The following is a 20,978-nucleotide window of genomic DNA, read 5'->3' as shown; positions in this document are numbered from 1 at the left end:
ATAATAAAACAGTAATGTAACAGTAAATATAACAGACAACTTTTCAATATCATGAACACAGCAACATTGTATCTCTTGGCAGGCAATGTTACGCTTTCTGGCAATAGCAAAAGTATGAAGAGAATTTTGACAGTTTCACTTGGCTCCTAGTAACCCATTAGCAATCCCACGATGTTGCGCAGAGTCCCAGTCTGGTAGCAACTTCTTCAAGATACGTACACGTAATTGTGATTAACAAAACAGGTTTTTATTGTACTAGCAAAGCATTTCGGCTTCACGGGAGGGAGCCTCTTACCTTGCTGATAGCCTTCAGAGCTTGAGTGGCGGCTTCGTAGGCTGGGCTGTGCATCCGCATTTTCTGGCAGACAGTCTGCAATCGAACAGAACACCCATATCACTTTTGATTTTCTTCCCAGGCAAGCCTCACTTGCAAGCGACTGGCAGCCAGCTACACTAAGGACAGGACAAATCTGCCAATTTGAGGTTCTCTCACTTTCTTGGGCTTTCCCCCCCAGTCTTACATTCTACGCATTTCCACATCAATTTGCATTTTTGTTTGTTTATTTTTTTTACAAAAGTCATCAGGGAAATTCATCGGCATTTTAGTGCAAATTTCTAACCCACACATGTTGTGCAAAGCAACATTCCCTAATATAAATGCATTTTCGTATGTTATTGTCACAAACAGACAAATTTTTGTGCACACTTCACATCTTTGTCCGCATTTCTTGGCCAGAGAACTGCATTGCAAAATTCAGAGAGGTGTGAATCTCAAAGGATGGCTGCGCGCCAGTTCACATGTTGTTTCAGAAAGTGCAAATTAGGCAGATTTGCCTTTCAATGCAAACTGAATTAATATTCTCTCCCCCCCCGACCCATCTCTAAACTAAGCAGGATAGGCCTTGATTAGAATACACAGGATTTTAATCCACTTTAATTGTACTAACAGACGAAATCAGAATTGCAGGATACTCGATATACCATGCGCCCTTAAGCTCAGGAATACACACACATGTTGCAGGTTAGTGAGGGGCCCAGTGAGTAATAAATGAAAGAGCAAGCATAAAACAGCTCCTCACCAGGGCCTAGCGGCATGGCTTGCTAATGAGGTGTAGAGGCCAGAGGAAAGCGCTCCAGCATTCCGTCCAAGGAATCCTAGATAGCAGATGGGCAGAATGTTTCCAAGCAACTGACTGGCATGCACTATTGCCTATACTCACATCCATCAGGAGAGGCAGGCGAGTGACTCTCTGCATGGGGAGGATGAGGAAGGAGATCAAGGGAAGGCTGCCACACTCTGGTTTCTGCTCGATGTGTTTCAGGGTCTCTTTAAAGGCAGGATTTGTGGCTCTGCAATGCAACAGGAAACATCACTTGGATATCTTACAACCGATGCAATGCACACTTTTTAACAGTTTGAATGGATAACCTGAACACAGGCAAAAAAATCTACATTCTGGTCCAAGAAAGAGCAACATGTCACACTGGGAGTTTCAGTGAACTGGGCTGCAACCCTACACCAGGTGTGGGGAACCTTTGGCCCTCCAGATGTTGCTGAACTACAACTCCCATCAGCCCTAGCAAGTGTGGCCAGTGGCCAGGGATGATGGGAGCTGTAGTTTGGCAACATCCGGTGGGCCAAAGGCTCTCCACACCTGGTAAATGCACTTACCTCGGACTAAGATTCGTACCCAACGCTAGTACTACTGACAATAGACCCACTAAAGTCAATGGGCATTGATTCGTTTCAATGGGTTTACTCTGAGAAAGACTTAGCCAGATGCACCCCTAAGAATTTGGTGGAGCTTACTTCGAGCCATGGAAGGTCATTATTATTACATTCCCATATTGCAGAAGCGGCAGGGCATTTATTGGGCTCATGGCAGAGGTGAGATTCGTCCTCAGGACTTTCCAGGTCACAGCTCAGTCCCTTAGCTAATGCTCCATACCAACCCTCATCGACAGCGCGTGGGTTGGAATTAAAACCAACCAACCATGAAACCTTATCAAGGATCTTTTACATTCGGGGGGGGAGGATGATTGCAGTCACTCACAACAGCTTCTGGAGGGTTCTCTGTTGGTAGACTTCGTTAGAACAGTAGATGACATAGGGGTTAAAATGATGCGTTGCGTGAGCCTCCAAGATGTCGCTGATGTCTGGGATCAGGACGTGCTCCTGATGCCTTTTCTCCAAGTCCTCAAAAAAGCTGGGGTCACACAGAGAAAAAAAAAAGGAGGAGAGATTGAGAAATTGAGTTTCATGGGGAAGTTGTTGTTGCAGGGGCGGGGAACCGCAGGGCTGAGGGCTACTTTGAATAATGTGAACACTGGATACAAACCATAACAACTGAAAGAAATAATCATCACCCAGCTAAAACCACCCTCAACCATATATAAAAGTGGCAAAACCAGGGGGGGGAATTAGGGGATGTTCATGACAGTCTTAAAATGGACATGATATTAAAGGCATTTTTGCATTTAACATGCAGGGTTGGTTTTTTTTTTTAAAAAAAAATATAGCATCAGGTAAGGCAGTGGTGGGGAACCTTTTTCAACCCAAGGGCCACATTTCCTTGTGGAAATCTTTCCAGGGGCTGCACACCAGTGGTAGGCAGAGGCAAACGTTGGTGGATCAATGGATATGACCCTTACCTTTGGGGTATGACACAGGGCCAGTGAGGGGTGTGGCTTGGTGAGAATTCCGAGGCCAGAGAGAGATGCCTGGAGAGTCTCATTTGGCACCCTGGTCTACCTATAGTATAACCACTACACCACACAGTCTCTCAGGCAGTTGCCTAAAACTTCCTGCCCCTTGAGATTTACCTCTTGCTGACAGCCAGGATATCCCTGATGTTGGAGAAGAGGTGGTGATGATCCGTCTGAGTCATCGTGTCCTTCAGCCCCTCAGATTTCAGGAAGTGGTTCACCAGGATCTCCAGACTGTGCATGTAGGAATACTCAGAGGTAATTATCTCAAAAATTGCCTGGATTAAAAACAAAACAAAACGATGGAGAGACAGAGAGGTGAACATGGGTGGGTAGTGCCTCGTTTGGGAGTACCACTCTAAGCTATAACCTTTACATCTACTATATTTTTTAAAAAGTGTTTGCTATGCCTTTGGACACCGTCTAAGATATCATAATAAATTTTGCATCATGGTTCCAGAGATGAAGGAGCAGGCTGTCATCTGTGTTTGCATACAACTGGGCGCCATTTTGAATCCAGATGACATACTGAGCCTTTCAAAACTGCACTGATTTTAACCACTGATTTAAAAATTGCACCAATTTTTTTGGTTTCTTAGAAATCCTAACCAATGCTGGATATGAGGCCTGCTTAATTCTAAGTTGTCATGTGGTAATTTATGAGACAAGGTACTCAGGACATGCTCAGAGACACTATTGTTTCAAATTAATTATTCACTTTACTTACCCACAACCTAGTACATGCTCTCAGCCTAACGGCAATACCAAAAAAACAAACTGACAATGCAATACTTCACGTGTACTCAGAAGGAAGCCTCACCAAGTTCAATGAGACTTGCTTCCAGGTAAGAGTACATAGGATTGAAGCCTTAGAAATATCAACAGTAAAAGATAGACAGTAGATTAACACAGAGAATTTTTAAAAAGGAGACGTAAAAGCTTTACTGGTAGCTGAAGAAGGGAGTCCCTGCTTAAGAGAACTCCCACTTAAAAGCATGCCACTTCTCCAATTTTCCCAACATTTGCAAGAACAAATTTCTCTAACGCCAAGCAGGATCTTGTTTGACCCTCCTGGTTTACCTTACCTCTTGACGCTTGCGCTCTTCCGGAGATATCAGCTCCAGGATGCCAGCTTCCTGAACCTGCAAGAGACAACTTCTGAGTGACTCACGGTCCCATCGCTAGTTTTCAGACATCTTTGCAACTGGATTGCAAAGGTAGTTTTACATTAAATGCCATTAGTGATATTTAAAATGTTATAATCCTTACAAATTCCAAAACCGCAAAGGATAGAAATTATGGTGTTAAACGCCCATTAAACGTTTCAAAGCATGGTCAATCCAACAGGATGCACTTCCTTTCAGACTGTTTTAATTAAAAAAAAGAGAGGAAGACACGGATTCATTTATATATTTAACATACTAATTTTTAGCACACCCACAGACCTGTATTCATTCATTCATTCATTCATTCATTCATTCATATAGATAGATTAGATAGATAGATTAGATTTACTATGTTAAAAATCCGTTTTATTAAATAATGCATTTTCTCTTTTTTAAGGGCATGAAAAAGATGTCTATCAAAAGTTGCAGGCATGGAACTATGGAGGATTTTCCAGGCTGCTATGTCTTATTCTGGGGCTGAGTCATTCACACTGACTATACCAGACAGATATTATGTAATTCATATTAAATAGGTTGCACCCAACTACGTGTTAATCAGAGTAAAACTAGCATTGGATACCATCAATTTTATTTATTTAATTAATTTATATACTGGTTAATAGAAAACTTCTAAGGCAGGGGTGGGGAAACTTAGGTCTTGGTGGCCGAATGCAGCCCTCCAGGCCTGTCTGGCCCTAGGAACTCTCCCTAGGCCATGCCCCTCGCCAGCCCTTTACACCTTTCTTTACTGTTTTTGCCCAGCTAGAATTGTCTCCTGGAATTCTGATCAAGTCTCTCACGTGCCTGGATGGAGGTTTAGAGAAAGGTGTGCGAGCGCGTGCAGAAACTAGCCCACCGTGCAACAGGTAACATTTACATATGTTGCTCTACCCACTTTGGCCTCGGTCCCCACCCGCCACTCACATGTGGCCCTCAGAACATTGGCCAGAAGAGAATGTGGCCCTCGAGCTGAAAAAAGGATCCTCACCCCTGCTGTAAGCGGTCTGCCTAAAACAATATAAAATATTTAAAAATACCCATAAAACCAAACATTAAAAACTAGTTGACGTATAATTTAATCAGAATATTTTTTTAAAAAAAACAAATTTTAAATCAAACATGCATAGCAAAATTACATGTCTGGCTAAGTTCGCCTAAGCAAGGGAAACTTTAGGCAGGTGCAGAAAACAATTCAGTGAAGGCGCTCGCCTAATATCAATGGGCAAGGAGTTCCAGAGAGTAGGAGCTGCCACAATGAAGGATTGAAACGCTACGTGGCATTTGTGCGCTCCTTGCTCGGGGAGTTTCCAGTCTCTTGCAACCTCCCCAGACAAAGGGAAAAAACCCCCCACAGAGCTGCATTTCAGCAAACTTGATCAATCCTGCTTAGATGGTTCACCTGCCAGGTGGAGCTGATGAACTTTGGAACTGTTAGGAGGAAATCTTTCTTTTTCAGAAAGGAGCGGGGAAGAAAAGTCAGGCCCAGGTCAGATGATAGGAGGCAGGTGAGCCTCTGGTGACACAGCAACTCCTTAAGTTCATACATCATCCCGGCTGAAGGCTGCACCACACATTCCCTTAATGCAATTATGGCCCCCGCAGGGAACTTCCACAGAGAGCCCCGCAGTAGCCAAAACACACAGACGTTGGGAAAGGGTGGGGAGACAGATGTGCAAATATTGACCGAGGCAGCAGTCAAGCACGGAAACAGGCTCCTAGGAACATAGGAAACGACCTTATGCCAAGTCAGATCATGGGGTCCACTCGATTCAGTATTGGCTGCACTGCCTGGCAGAGACTCTTCATGTACATGAAAGGTTGTGACATAGAGGAGGGCCGGGATCTCTTCTCAATCATCCCAGAATGCTGGACATGGAATAATGGGCTCAAGTTGCAGAAAGCCAGATTTTGACTGGACATCAGGAAAAATGTCCTAACTGTTAGAGCGGTACGGCAATGGAACCAATGACCTAGAGAGGTAGTAGGCTCTCAGACACTGGAGGCATTCAAGAGGCAGCTGGACAGCCATCTTTCGGAATGCTTTGATTTGGATTCCTGCATTGAGCAGGGGGTTGGACTTGATGGCCTTGTAGGCCCCTTCCAACTCTACTCTATGATTCTATGACTCTCCAGAGTTTTAGGCAGGGGTCTCTCCCAGCCCTATCTGCACATGCCAGTGAGCGGACCTGGGCCCATCTACATGAAATGCAAATGCTCCAACCACTAGGCGACTAAGGTGCCTTCATGTGTACACCCTAGAGAATAAATGTATCTTCAGAAGCATCCTATCAACATATGTAGTGGAATCTTAGCCAAAAAGGAGCCTAGACATTTTTTACAAGAAAACAAAAATTGAAGAAACCTATTGACCTTCTGAAACAGAAGCCCACGTTTGACAGGTGGGCAGGGCCACCCACCTGTCAATCACCTGATGTGACAAAGACATTGCGTGGCTTGTTTTCACAAAGCTGCCATGCACAGGAGCTGTGACGATCAGCTGATTGTTGGCACTTGCACCCGGGGTTTTGCACAAGGCTAAACTGATTTGCCAGTGCTTGCAAAACTTGCCCTACACCCAACGCCATATATGATGTCACGTGTAAGGCAGATGGGTGTGGCTTGGCCAAACATCTTGTGGGCCAAGTGGAAAGGCCTGTCCAAAAGGATGGGATCCCTTTTTTTAGTTTCAGAGTCAACATGGCGAAATGGTTAAGAGTGTTGGACCATGACCTGGGATCCCCACACAGCCATGAAGCTTGCTGGGTGACCTTGGGCCAGTCACTGCCTCTCAGCCTAACCCACCTCACAGGGTTGTTAAGAGGATGAAAGGAAAACCACGTACGACACCTCGAGCTACTCGGACAAAAGGCGGGATATAAATGCAATAATAAGCAAATAAAAATAATTGTCCCTTGCCCTCTGGTTGACCTCTCTCGCCTACCTCCGGGAGCTGGCTCCAGGTGATGTGAGCAGGCCGATAGTTCTTCACCACAATGGTGGAGGAATCCAGGTTGGGAGGCTCCTCGGGGATGGATTCCTCGGGGATGGATGACTCAAGGATGTCATCGTCTGACTCGTGGCTGATAGAGTTGAGTCCTTTCTCGCGGATCTCTTGATACAGGCGGGGATCTGGGAGAGAATACCAAGACTTACAAGTGATACTGAGAAATCTGAAACCACAGAGGCTCTCTTTTGCAAAGAGAAGACTCCCTTATCTGTCCAAAGATTGTCTGGGTGTGCCTGGAGTACCCTGGGCTGTATACCCACCATCTTTGAAGGAGCCTCCATGCCGATGCATGCGCTTACGACCAAAGGTTCTCTGTAAAAAGACAAGACAGAGAAAGACAGAAAGAGAGAGACCATCAACAGCTACGCATACTCCGCCCACCATATAGTTTTCATATATTTTAATACTGGTTAATACCCGACAGTGGTAGCTGATGGCCACTGAGACTGGTGGGGCGGAAGGCGAAGTGCCCAACGGTAGATGGAACCACAGCCAATGATTGGCTAAGCTGGAACCAATGACAGGCAGAGCCAATTCATTCATTCTAGTTTTCCTCCTCCATCCTCCTCCCTGCTGAGTTCTACCAGAGCAACACTGAGACTAAGGAGGAGGAAGCGGACAGCCAAGTCCACCCCTGGACTGGCTGTAACGAAGAAGGCAGCCAGGTGGGGGCTGGCTGAGGGCAGACTGAATTTGATGGGGCAGTGCCCCAATCACCCAAATGGTCCATTTGTACAAAAAAACAGCCTCTAAGCAGTTAACAAAACAAAGTAAGTAAATAATAAAGGCACAAACATAGCTCATCTAAAACACAGCAATACCGTATGTTAGAATAATCCCTTAAACCTTCCCTGGAAGAGAACCCTCCCTTCCAAGAGAGGCTCTCCTTTTTAAAGCAGATCATTTGGACACCCTCGGCTGAATTTTCAGAAGCAGGAAAAGTGGGGGAGGGGGAGGTGTTACAACCGTTTCATTGCCCTCTGCATTTCCTGTCTCCTCCCTAAAACCGAGAAGCGCATAAGGAAAGCGAATGGCTTGGGACCGTTTATATGTACACAGACCCAACACCCAGTGTTGCTGGTGCAGAACTTCATTTCCATTGCACTCAGCTGTGCAAAGGAAAATGCCATGAGGGGACCCCAGGCTCACTTTTTAAGTCTTAAAAGGGAATAACACGACGGAGGTGATTCCCCCAGAGCCAACAGTAACCTCTTGGTCGAGGAGTGGCGCACCCCTTGCAATGCCTGATGCGCCTGATGTGCTTTGCTTTGCTTCCATTTTGCTTTCTATGGTTGTGGTGGGGAAACCCCCTCCCCCGGCGCCAAAGTGACTCAGGTTTCACCTCGACCCTCCTGGGACCTTTGCCCCAACAGCCCTGACACGATCACTGCAGCGCTGCAGCGCTGTCGAAACACACACGCCCATCTCGGACTTGTGACGGCACGTAGGCTACGAGCAACCCGCAGGACTCAAAACTGGATCCACCACCTACTGCCCCATGGGGGCCTTCAAGACTTTCTGTCTGACCGTCAGGGCTCTCCCCAGGTCACACCACCTCCAGGAGTGTAGTCGTGCGGGGTCTCGGGGGAGCATCGTAGACCCCTTACTTTTTGGGAGAGCAGGATCCCAGCCAGGTCCCTACGTATTAGCCAATCATCACAAAAGGGGAGTGGGTGAGCCACTGAGAAAAGTCCTTTCTTGATCACTGGACCCAATCAGAGTGAAAGGAAGCGAGTCAACTGCTGAGAAGACTCTTCTCAGTAGCTAACACAGGCTCCCGTTTCATGCCGATTGGCTCCTGTTGGAGTGGGGTGTCAACTCAGAGATGACACAGAGCAAGAGAGATGGGGGGGTGGCTGTGCTGTGAGGGGGTGGTGGCGGCTGTGACTGTCATGAAGGGACCCTGCACTTCTGAATTTGCAAAGTGAGCATCAATGCTCTGCTGTGGTCTTGGTTCAACAATCACAGAGCAAGGGTGGTAAACGTGATGCCCTCCAGACATTGTTGGGATTTCCAGCTCCCATCAACCCCAGCCAGCACTGTCAGGGACAATAAAGAGTTGGGAGCTCAGAAGCATCTAGAGGGCACCAGGTTGGCTAGCCCTGCCATCAAGTTTCTGGCTTAAGGCACATCTGTTGCTAGCAGGCATTCAACAGCAAAGAGCCAGAGGAGCCGAGTGGGCAGTCTTGTCTTCCCCCCAAAGATGAGCCCGTGAACTTTAGCATGGACTCTGTGCCGAAAGAGTCCGCCCCTGTGCTGCATATGACATTTTCCAGTTCGCTCCAAATCTCCCTGGGAAATGTTTGTTGAAATCCTGAAGCTGTCTTCGAGAAGAGTCTCATTAACTCCCCAATTCCCAAGGATACATCAAAGCCAGCCCCCATTGAGAGCGCAGGCCGCCTACGACTGGGGAGAAAAGTGTTAACTTGTTTTGCTTTAAACACTACTTTGACCTCTGACCTTCCCCAGGCTGTGCATCAGCTAGTGACAGCAGTAACTAAGGCCAGCTGTGGCAAAAGTGGAGTTCTACAAGCGGTCATCCAATCAACAATAAGATCATCAAGGATGAGGATGTAAGCCTGAACCCGTTGGCTAACAAGAAAGATGAGTGGGAAGGCAACGCTAGCTACTTAAATGGAACAAATGCACCAGTGCTTCAAAACTTTGTAGTACGTCTTTTTTAAAAAAGCGAAGTTCAATTTGGACATCACACCAAACTATGGTTACTGCTTCCCATGGTGCAGAGCGTGTACCTGCAAACCATGGTTTTTTTAATGTTCATCTGGGACTCCAGCACCTTCAGGGTGAACAGGAAGGTGACCACCCGCTTCTACTCTGCTTTCTCTCTTGGCCTCATTAGCTTGCTTTACGCCACTTAAGGGCCCGTGACCCGTTACAACTGGCGTAGCCAACAAGGTGCCCTCCAAATGTTTTGGGGAGACAACGTCCGACATCTCTGACAATAGGCTATGCTGGTTGGGGACTGATGGGAATTATTTAATTTTATTTATTGATTTATTAAATTTATATCCTGCCCTTCACCTCAAGCAACCTTGGGGGGCGGGGGGGGAGTACCACATTGGCTTTCCATGCTATGCACTAATAGCGAGCTATATTTTTAGGGCCCACTGTAATTTATTTATTTATTTGATCTATATCCCTCCCTTCCTCCCAGTAGGGATTGTGAGTTATTTGTTTAAATTGTTTTCAAGGATGCATTTTAAATTGTTGTAATTGTTGACCTCAAGGTGAAAGGCAGATGATTTACTATTACTAATCATCATCATCATCATCATTTATATCCCACCTTTCCCCCAAGGAGTTCAAGATGGCAGACACGGTTCCCTTTCCCCCCATTTTATCCTCACACTAACCCTGTGAGGTAGGTTAGGCTGAAAGATGGCAACTGGCCCAAGGTCAGCCAGCAAACTTCACGGCTGAATGAGGATTTGAACCCCGCCCTCCCAAGTCCTAACCCGACACGCTAATTATGCAAACATTGGGAGAGCATCATGTTGGCTGACCCTGTGGCATTACAAGGACCTACCTTGTGTCTTCCAGGGCTACGGGCGCCTTGGGTGTTGGCTTCTTCAGGCAGCGGCTTCAGGCTGCTCATGGCTTTGGGCGGCTCCACGTCCTTGCCATTCCCCAGGTCCTTCATCGCGACCCGGTATGACATGTTGCGCAGGTTGCGCTTGAGTGTCCCTCCGCCCTGATCCAGCTCCTCCAGATCATCGAAAGAAATGCTGGGGGCCGACATCCGCTTCGGGTCACATCGGGCAGCCTCCTTGCTCAGGAAGGCAGCCGAGAAGCTCTGGTGCCGAGAGGGGGGCTTGGGTTTGGGGCCCTCGGCCAGGGTCTTTGGAATGAGCTGCTGCGTCCCCACCTTGAGCGCGGCCGGGCTTTCGGTGCTGAGGATGATGCGCCGGGGCCCGGTGGGTGACGGCGAGCGCTCAGCCAAAAAGGCAGGGCTCTCCAGTGCGGCCAGGGGGCTGCACTTCCCATGGGCTGAGACATTGCTGATGTGCAAATCCGAACTCTGCTGGTGCTCCAGGAGAAGTGCCTTGTCTCCCAAGGAAGTCGTTGAGTGGCGCTGAGACATGATGGTGGGGCGCTCAGCTCTGCGGGGCCTAGAGAAGGGAAGAGAGACGTTGAAGGTGTACCAGGGGTTCAGCTTTCCAACACAGGAAACAAATAAAATGGTAGCCTCTCAAGTACTCAAATCTACAAAACCCACACCACCATAACTATTTGGAGAATCTGTCTATTCCTAAGTATCGGCATACAACCTCAGGCCTATGGAGGTGGGGCAAAAGTGGCCCTCGAGGCTTCTATATATGGCCCTCAAAACTCTCCCCAGGCTACACCTCTCACTGGCCTCGCTCTGCACCCTCCTTGAGTATTTTTGCTTAGCTGAAATGCATCCTTGCAGGCAGAGAATGCCTCTTGCTCGCCTGAGCAAGAGAGAGCAGGGCAGGTACAAGTGTGTGTAAAAACAAGGTAAAATTTGCATCCACTGCTCCATGCACTTTTGCGGCTGGCTGAGCCGGCCGCTGCCATGTGGCCCTCGGAAGGTTGCCCAGAAGGGAACACGGCCCTTGGGCAGAAAAAGGTCCCCCACACCTAAGCTATTTACTCCAGCATCCCACTTCCTATATATCCCGATAGCTATGGAAAGCCCACAAGGCAGATATGAGTTCCACAGCCCTCTCCAACTATAGTTCCCCAGCAGATAGTGCTGAGAGGCTGGGGATGGGAAGATCGGCCAGGTTTCGTTCTCTCAGTTGCTTATTTTTCCAGCCTTCAATTCAGTTCTCCACATTTCTGCAGCAATTAAAAAAAAAATCCTGATGAAAACTTCCCGGCGTCCTTGTGCGAATTTCTCCTAATTTCTCCTATTTGTAGGCAGTTTTGACTCATGTACACAGTTTTGCACGGAATTTCTTTCATATAATGCGTTTTCGCATGTTATTTTCCCTCTTATATTCATTTTTATGCACACTTTCCCCTAACATACGCATGAAAGAAAGAAAGAAAGAAAGAAAGAAAGAAAGAGTTCCTCTTTCCGCAGGACTGTTTTTAAAAGTTAACACAAGAGGCCATGCCACTCTTTCGGTTTGCAAAGTTGTTGTTGTTTTAAAAAAAGTTGTCCACCCGGTTAGATCAGTTTTCAAAGCTGACTGCCAACTAGTATTCTCCTCTGGGTCTTTATAGCAGGCTGGGATTCAAAAAAGGCATTCTTATTCAACCGTCTCGATTGCAAAATGCACAAAGAGAGCCCCTCGGCCATACTCCTTGCATGAGACTCCCAGTTTAAAGTTCCTTGGTGATCCCAGGACAGTGTTATTTTTTTCATGGAAGCTACGATGCAATAAGCCACAGGGAGAGGGAACCTCCAGCCTCTGGGCCAAGCATACCTCTCCCAATGGGTCCAATTGGCTCCATGAGGCCATTTCCCCCAAACCACAACCATCAGTTGACATCACTAGACTTTAAGACAGCCCCCGTGCTCCTGTTTGGTCAAATTGGAGCACAGGAGTTGTCTTAAAGCCTCTGCAAAAACGTCTTTGAAGTAGCTTTAGTCCCTGCTCCGATGGCGAGTGGGGATAGGCCACATCTACACCAAACATTTATTCCACATTAAACAGCCATGGCTTCCCCCAATGAATCCTGGGAAGTGTAGTTTGTAAAAGGTGCTCAGTGTGGTTAGAAGACTCCTATTCCCCCGACAGAGCTCCAGTAGCCAGAGTGGTTAACAGTCAGCCCCTTCTCCTAGGGAACTCTGTGAGGGGAATAATGGTCTCCTTTCAACTGTCAGCATCCTTCACAAACCCTGGTCTCCCAGATGCTGATGCTTAGAATACAAAACAAAAAAATCTAATATAAATAAGGCCACACAAAGGAGTGGAGGAAATAATCATCTCTGCGCTATGCTCCATTCGCCAGAAATTCGAAAGCTACTTTTGTATCTCACTTACAAATGTCATCCTGCCCAGGGGCCTCTCACCACTCTCCTGGGACACACCTTTGACAATTACTCCACAGAATAACTACAACTGGATTTTCACACAGATTTTGGCAGCGATTTTAATCAGGCAGATTTGCATTTCCGTACCTACAGGCGAAAGGCATGGCCAAAGCAGGCATCAGGTTGGGCAGGGGCTGAATCCTTAAGGACCATTTTTCACCCCCACAGACACTTGAATAATGCTGAAGAGTCACGGCGGACCCCTCAGTGCCTTTTCTGCCTGTCATAGCAATTGAGTTGTGCTGTGCATGATTGTTGTTGTTAGCTTTGTGGCTGTGTGGGGATTCAAACCCTGGTAGTCAGTGCAGATGGTGCCACATGTTGTCAGCCATCAGCAGTCTGGCCGCTGCATTATGCAACAGCTGACGCTTCCAAACCAGGGCCATGGGCAGCCCCACACAAAGCGCATTGGAGTAATCCAGCCTCGAGGTTACCAATGCATATTGACAGAGGGAGGGGAAGCAAGTATGCTCCCTTGAACTCCTTGGAGGTATGGAAGGATGCAAATGTCCTCAAAAGAGTTAGAGGTATGCACGGCTGCTCATCCGGTGCCTGGAAAAAAAATGTTTACAACCTGCACCTGCAGAGACATGTTATCTAGCATGCAAGGTAGATTGCTTTATTTACTCCACCGGCTTTCCTTCCAACCCTAAATTAGGAGCGGGAACACCCTTTGATTTCTTGGCTGGCAGGGCAGGGCAGGGCAGTGCGTAGGCAGCCCTCGAGAACAATCCCACACAAGGGTAGGAAAACATAATGCAGTGAGCGTTGCAGGTAGAGACTACCCGGATGTGCCACAGGGGTAGCAGAGCCACAGTTCACAGGTAGAGAACTTGCTCTGCTTGCAGAAGGCCCCAGGTCCAATCTCTGGCATCTGCAGGTAGGGCTGCGAAAGATTCCTGTCTGAAAACCTGGAGAGCCGCTGCCAGTCAATGTAGACAACACTGAGCTAAGTGGATCAAGGCTCTGCTTTGGCGTAAGACAGATTCCTTTCTTTGTATTTAAACAGCTATTCATTTAGAAACCTGAGGACTAGAATCTTACTTTATCATTAAGCGAAGGGAGCGGACCACAGCGCAGCAGTGAAACACGTGCTTTGCAAGCATAAGGTCCGAGGTTCAGTCCTCAGCATCTCCAGGTACGGATGGGGGAGACCCCTGCCAGTCAGTGCAGACAGTACTGACATAGATGGACCAATGGTCTGCTTCGATATAAGACACCTTCCTAAGTTCCACAACAGGAACATTAACAGGGGCAGGCCTGTTAACTACATGGACCTAGATCAACCAGAGGTGCTAAGCTTTCAAACATATTTTATATTAGCACGGTGCCAGTCACCATTTTAAATTATTACTTATTATTAATTTGTTACCAGCTGTAAGTCTAAAGTTGCGATTCTATGCATGCTTACGTGGATGTAAGCCACAACAAACTTAATGGAAATGGCTTTCAAGTAAGCAAGTCCAGTCAACTTATTTTGCATCTTGTCACCCTAGATCCAGAATGGGGCACCTCCAGCCCTCCAACTACCATCATATTGGCAGCGCTGGCTGGCGCTCACGGGAGTTGTACCCAACATCTGGAGGGCCACAGGTTCCCCATCCCTACCCTGGATATTCATAACTTCAGCTTTGAAAAACGCAGAGAGAGAAAGACACAGATTATGATGTGATTCCCTTCCTCAATGAGAGCTAGTATGATGAGGTAGCTGAATGCAGAAGTTGGACTGCTCCTGGTTTAAATTGCACCTTGCCCATGAACCTGCTGGCAATTCTCATAATATGATTATCAGGATAACAATACTGACTCATCCTGCCCTGCCACATACTTAAGCGATGGATGCAAAGCGCTGTCAATGCTCTCAAGTGCCAGATTGCATACTGTGATTGTCTTGCTGGATTTCTGAGTGCTAGGCCACACTTAAAAGCACAGCAGCCAAGCCAGGGGAAAACAAAACAAAACAGGCAACCCTGGCTAGGGTTCAGACACATCTTAAATAAAGCATTTATTTAAAGCATAAGAAGAGCCTGGTGGGTCAGGCCACCTAGTCCAGCACCCTGCTTACCCCATGGCCAACCAGATGTCTGCGGGAAGCCCACAAGCAGGGCCTGAGTGCAAGAGCAACTCTCCTCTCCTGCGGTTTCCAGCAACGGGTGTTCGGAAGGGCCACAGCTCAGTGGTAGAACATCTGCTTTGCATGCAGAAGGTTCAGTCCCTGGCATCTTCAGGTCAGGCTGGGAGACAGCCCGCCTGAAATCCTGGAGAGCTGGTGCGAGTCAGCGCGGACAATACTGAGCTTGATGGACCAACAGTCTGACTCGATATAACACAGCCTCCTATGTTCCTAAGGTTCTCTTGCAAAGAACTTCCAGACTTGCTATTTTTCTGGTGGGATTCAATCACATACCAGCAAATTCAGGTTGCACAATGAAGGTTCATTAGGCTTTCTTGATCGGCAAAACTCCTCTCCCCCTCCCCAACAAAAATGCACTGGAAAGTGTGAGAGAACACTTGTTTCACTCAAAGTCATCTAACATCCCTGCAGAACAAGTTAGAAACAGTGCTCAATAAATAGCCATGCAGCTAAAAATCTGGCCGCTCCAAAAGTCTGCCCTCGTTTCATTCCTGGGGTGGGGGGTGCCGGGAGCCTCCCAACAAGAAACCCCAACACTGACCCTTCAGCAAGCCTGCCTTGCCCTCCTTTAACCGGCTCCCTCCCGCGCGCGCCCGTAAGCCCCTCTCTAAGCGCGCTCACCTCCCTACGTCTCCATTCCGGCTCTCTCTCTGGCTTCAGCGCGACGCCGCCGCCTTTGGGCTGGGACAAAAACGCAGGTGTCGCCCGAAAGCGAGGCGAGGGGGCGCCACCCTTCAGGGCGGAGTCGGAGAGCACCTAGGCAATCACTTCCCTCTTTCCTCTCTTCCTCCAGGTAGGGCGCACAGGGCGCAGCAGCCGGTGGCTTGCCGGCTAGCCAGCCGGGGGGGCGCTTCCCATTGAGGGCTCGGCCGTGCCAAAGACTTCCTCTGAACTTCCTTTAACTCTTCCCGCCCGGGCAGAGTCCCACTGGCGTAAAGATTAACCCAGCCGGATTAAACAACAATCCACAGTCTTGGGCTGCCCACACACCCGCCACAACACTGAAAGCACATTGCATACCCCACTTCCAAGACTCTCAGGAACTGTAGTTTGTTAAGGGTGCTGGGAATTGCAGTTGGGAGGGGATTAAGAGTTTCTAGCCAGTATGGTGTAGGGGTTAGAGTGTGGGACTGGAACCTGGGAGGCCAGCGTTCAAATCCTCACTCAGCCATGAAGCTTGCTGGGTGACCTTGGGCCAGTCACCATTTTTCAGCCTAACCTACCTCACAGGGATAAAATGAGGAGAGGGAGGAGAATGGTGTACGCCACCTTGAGCTCCTTGGCGGAAAGGTGGGATACAAATGTAATAAATAAATAAATAAATAGGATTCTTTTTTGGGGGGGGAGGATGTACTTTCAATAAATGATGTATGCAGCTTACAGGGTCCTTCTGGGAGACAGGGCAGGACAGGAAAGCAATAAACAGGAGCATCAGCAACAACACATTTTATGAAGGCAGGCACTTTTGTGGGTCTAGGCTGTCCCCTGCTGTTCTTTCAACTGTCGGTTCTTTTGACCAATTTTTTTTTAAATTGCCAATCACAATAAACCACCCTGGGTGAAGGGCACGTCAGAAATCTAATGGCTATAACTGACTTAGGTCTATCAGTTTCAATGAGTCTACTCAATATAAAATTATTATTATTATTATTATTATTATTATAAAGGGTTGTGCCCGGTGCCTCAAGATGGATAGTGATGGCACCAGCCGTGTCTCGCTGAGGAGAGCATTCCGGCAGGGGGCCACCATTGACATGGCCCGTCCTCATGTTGCCACCCTCTGAGCCCCCCACGGCGGGGGCACACAAAGGCCTCTGATGACAGATGAAGGGCCTGGGTCGGTTCATATGGGGAGAGGTGGTCCTTGAGACATTGAAATTAGTTGTATACAACCCGTTATTCTAACATAATCTGTAAAGCATTTTGTTAATCTGTAAGGCGCTACAAGACCCTGCATTGGCTTTGCTGCAACAGACTAGACCAGTGTACACACCACGCATTTAAAGCACACGTGTAAACACACCAGAATCCTGGGAACTGTAGCTGGCTAAGGGTGCTGGGAATGAAGCTCTGTAAGGGGTAAACTACAGTTCCCGGGATTCTTTTTTGGGGGAAGGGAGATGGGTTACATGAGAACCAGTGTGTGTAGTGGTTAAAGTGTTGGGCCAGGACCTGGAAGACCAGGGTGCAAATCCCTACTTGGTCCTGAAGCTCATTGGGTGACCTTGGGCCAGTCGCTGTCTCTCAGCCTAACCTACCTCACAGGGTTGTTGTGAGGATAAAATGGGGAGAACCATGCCCGCCACCTTGAGCTCCTTGGAAGGAAGGAGGGATATAAATGCAACAATCAACCAACGTTGTTAAGCAGCATTTCTGGATGCTGCTTCACACTGAGTCAGACCACTGGTCCGTCTAGCTGAGTGTTGCCTGCACCGACTGGCAGCACCAAACAGCAATAACACCGGAAGGCCCAGAGAACAGAAACAAAGAGAGAACTGAAACGGACAGATCCTTCAATCCCATGTGCATTGTCAGTATTTGATCATAAAACAATATTGAAACATAAAAACCAACTGGAATTTAAAACTGCAGAAATAAACCAGATTAACTGGGGAAATCTTGGGAGATTTAAAAGTCGGGGAATCGTTGCAAGGGTAAGCCTCGCCCCACTTGAGGGCCCTGATCCAGGTGGCGCACAAACAGCAATTGAGCTCCCACAAGAGACAGTGATGGCCGCCAGCTTTAAAAGAGCAACAGACAAATTCAGGAGGATAAGGCTATCAGCAGCAGTGGAGTGGCAAATTCAGAAGTGCAGGTTCCCTTCATGTTAGTCACAACCATAACCACACACCCTTTTTTTGCTGTGGAGTTGAGAATGAGTTCCTTGTTAATGCCTTCTCCCACAACAATAGACATCCCTAGAAGCCAATCAGTGTGAAAGAGGAGTGTGTTAACTACTGAGAAGAGTCTTCTCAGAGGCTGACTCACCTCCTTTCACTCTGATTGGCTCCAATCGACAGGAAAGGGCAAGGAAGCATGTTAGAAGACTCTTCTCAGTGGGTAAGGCACTTCTCTTTCATGCTGATTGGCTTGCAGGACGCTGGAGACATAGGGACCCTGCTAGAACTGTGCTCCCCAAAATGTAAGGGAACAAAGACCCCCTGACCCCCTGGATGACTACATCCCTGGCTATCTGTGGCTACTAGTCATGGTGACCTATGCTCTACCGCCACAGTTGGAGGCAGCATGCTTCCGAATACCAGTTGCCAGAAATCATGGGGGGGTGCTTTTGCACTCAGGTCCTGCTTTTGGGCTTCCCATGGGCATCTGGTTGGCCACTCTTCAAACAGGACGCTGAACTAGATGGGCCACTGGCCTGATCCAACAGGACTCTTCTGATGTTTTTATGCAGACGACAATAACATTGGGAATTCCAGTCACAGAACTTCAATGGTTTGGGCCCTATGCATCTAGCCATTTGGAAATGCTTTGCACAGCGGATTCTGCAGCCGCGGCTCGCCCTCTGCTGTGAAATGCTGCTCATTGCAGTGATCAAGAAAGAGATCGCTCAGCTTCACTAAACCCTTGAGTAGCCAGATGTGCAAGGCTTGCCTGGGGAGGTACTTGCAAAGTTCCCTCTTTGGTAAAAGTGCATTCAAGGGCAGCAAACCTGTCCCCCTTTGCAACTTTGCCTCCTTAGCTTCCCCCCCTGGGATGAATGGTTCTCACTAGAGCTGAGTGTTGGAGATTATTTTTCCTGGTGATGATGCTACCTTTGGATGTAAAGCAGAAGGTAGCTAATGTGGTGCCTGCCAAATGTTGAAGACTGCAGTTTATTTATTATTTATTTATTTAAAATATTTATACAGTTCCCATTAGTCCCGGACAGCATGATCAATGGTAAAGAATGATGGGAAATGGAAGGGGGGGGGAAAGAAATTTGATTTTGTTTGCATTTTAATGAGAAAATGAATCAATACGGGGGACTGAAACGCAGCTGTTCTTCAAATGTCACACTTCTTTGCCATCTCCAACCAATGTGTGCTAAAAAGTTTGTATATTACTGACAATGGCATACAAAGGTGCATTCCCTTAGGGACAACTGCTTGCAGAAATGTGTACATTGGGCAAAACTGCATGCAAAAATGTTTTAATTAGGAAAAAATCCACACTAAAATGCTGACAAATTTTCATGAGGAGATATATATATATATATAAATCTAATTGCAAATTCCTGTGGAAATGCGGAGAACAGATCTTAAGACTGGGAAAATGACAAACTGAAATGGACAGATTCATCCAGCCCTAGTTAGAATCCACATCTATGTTGTCTGTCCTTGATATAAACTCATTTCCAGGGTGGGGCAGATGGCTACTCCCATGGGAGTGGTTTTTGATCTACTTGGGGGCTCATCTGAAGAGTGGCTGGGACAGCACACACACATCTACACTCTCATCAAAGGTACCTTGGAAAAGAGGACTAGCCTCTTCCACCGCTCTTGTATTAAAGGACAGAGATTCATGTGGTATCACAGTGTACAAACATTTGCATTCACAATACTAGCACATGACACTATAACACAAATACAATTGCCCCCAAATGATGGCTCAGTGCTCAGACACAGACTTACCCCCACCCCATCCTGAATCTCGGGGTCAATACCTCACTCAGGCATGTTTTTCATTCTGTAATTTACACATAAGTAGACCTACAGAGTAGTCCTTCTAGGACATTGTCACAAACTGTCCGCCTTACAATATCTCCAAATTTCAGCCAGCTACCACTTAAAGAGGGAAGCACAAAAGCAGGCCTACAGCTGAACGTCAAGAAGACTAAAGTAATGACAACAGAAGACTTACGTAACTTTGAAGTTGACAACGAGGACACTGAACTTGTCAAGGATTATCAATACCTCGGCGCAGTCATTAACCAAAATGGAGACAATAGTCAAGAAATCAGAAGAAGGCTAGGACTGGGGAGGGCAGCTATGAGAGAACTAGAAAAGGTCCTCAAATGCAAAGATGTATCACTGAACACCAAAGTCAGGATCATTCAGACCGTGGTATTCCAGATCTCTGTGTATGGATGTGAAAGTTGGACAGTGAAAAAAGTGGACAAGAGAAAAATCAACGCATTTGAAATGTGGCATTGGAGGAGAGCTTTGCCCCTACCATGGACTGCAAAAAAGACCAATAATTGGGTGTTGGAACAAATTAAACCAGAACTATCACTAGAAGCTAAAATGATGAAACTGGAGTTATCATAATGAGAAGACATGATTCATTAGAAAAGATAATAATGCTGGGAAAAACAGAAGGCAGTAGAAAAAGAGGAAGGCCAAACAAGAGATGGATTGATTCCATAAAGGACGCCACAGACCTGAACTGACAAGATCTGAACAGGGTGGTTCACGACAGATGCTCTTGGAGGTGGCTGATTCATAGGGTCACCATAAGTCGTAATCGACTTGAAGGCATATATCAAAACCACTTCCCTTTTTTCTTCTGAAAACAAAACAAAAAACCACCCTGTGATCAAAATATACCCCAGAAATACGTTAATGTCAGCAGATTTAAGTTGTTTCTAAACAATGTTTTTGTGACATTTTAACTCTTTTCTTTAAAACACAGGGGTTTTTTTTGTTTGTAATTGAAAATAAAAATGGTAACTTTCTAAAGGACCAGAAATGTTATTGTTTACTCAGTATGAATAGGGAATTGGCAAGCATTTGCTGCTCATAAAAAATCTACCTCCTCTAAAGAAGTGTTTTTTGGCTCTGGGTGTTTAGGTATTGCAAGCACACTTGTGCTGACCCCCCCCAAAAAATGGTTTATGGGAGGAAAAGAGAACTGTACCTTACCACTGAAAATCTTATTGGGGTCAAAATATACCCCCCAAAATCATTAGTGTGATTTTTCCCAAGTCAGGTTAAATGG

General features: G+C 47.0%; 1 protein-coding gene across 16 annotated transcripts in view; it reads right to left on the bottom strand.

The window, feature by feature from the left end:
* Window positions 1–20,978, bottom strand: part of LOC133372935 (histone-lysine N-methyltransferase PRDM16-like) — a 545,545-nt gene that overhangs the window by 12,704 nt on the left and 511,863 nt on the right. For 15 of the 16 annotated variants that reach the window (XM_061602158.1, XM_061602152.1, XM_061602153.1 and 12 more), the window contains 8 exons: window positions 10,427–11,009; window positions 7,140–7,191; window positions 6,814–7,001; window positions 3,792–3,848; window positions 2,824–2,984; window positions 2,055–2,207; window positions 1,221–1,350; window positions 296–370 (listed from right to left, as the gene is read on the bottom strand). In XM_061602158.1, the coding sequence (XP_061458142.1) occupies window positions 296–370; window positions 1,221–1,350; window positions 2,055–2,207; window positions 2,824–2,984; window positions 3,792–3,848; window positions 6,814–7,001; window positions 7,140–7,191; window positions 10,427–11,009 (1,399 nt within the window). Of the gene's footprint in view, window positions 1–295; window positions 371–1,220; window positions 1,351–2,054; window positions 2,208–2,823; window positions 2,985–3,791; window positions 3,849–6,813; window positions 7,002–7,139; window positions 7,192–10,426; window positions 11,010–15,662; window positions 15,899–20,978 lie in introns of those variants that run through there. The other variant, XM_061602163.1, reaches the window with a different exon arrangement.

Source organism: Rhineura floridana, chromosome 18, assembly GCF_030035675.1.
Source record: "Rhineura floridana isolate rRhiFlo1 chromosome 18, rRhiFlo1.hap2, whole genome shotgun sequence".
In the NCBI taxonomy this organism is placed as follows: domain Eukaryota; kingdom Metazoa; phylum Chordata; class Lepidosauria; order Squamata; family Rhineuridae; genus Rhineura; species Rhineura floridana.
Note: the sequence above shows the minus strand (reverse complement) of the source record. Positions and strands in the feature narration are given on the sequence as shown.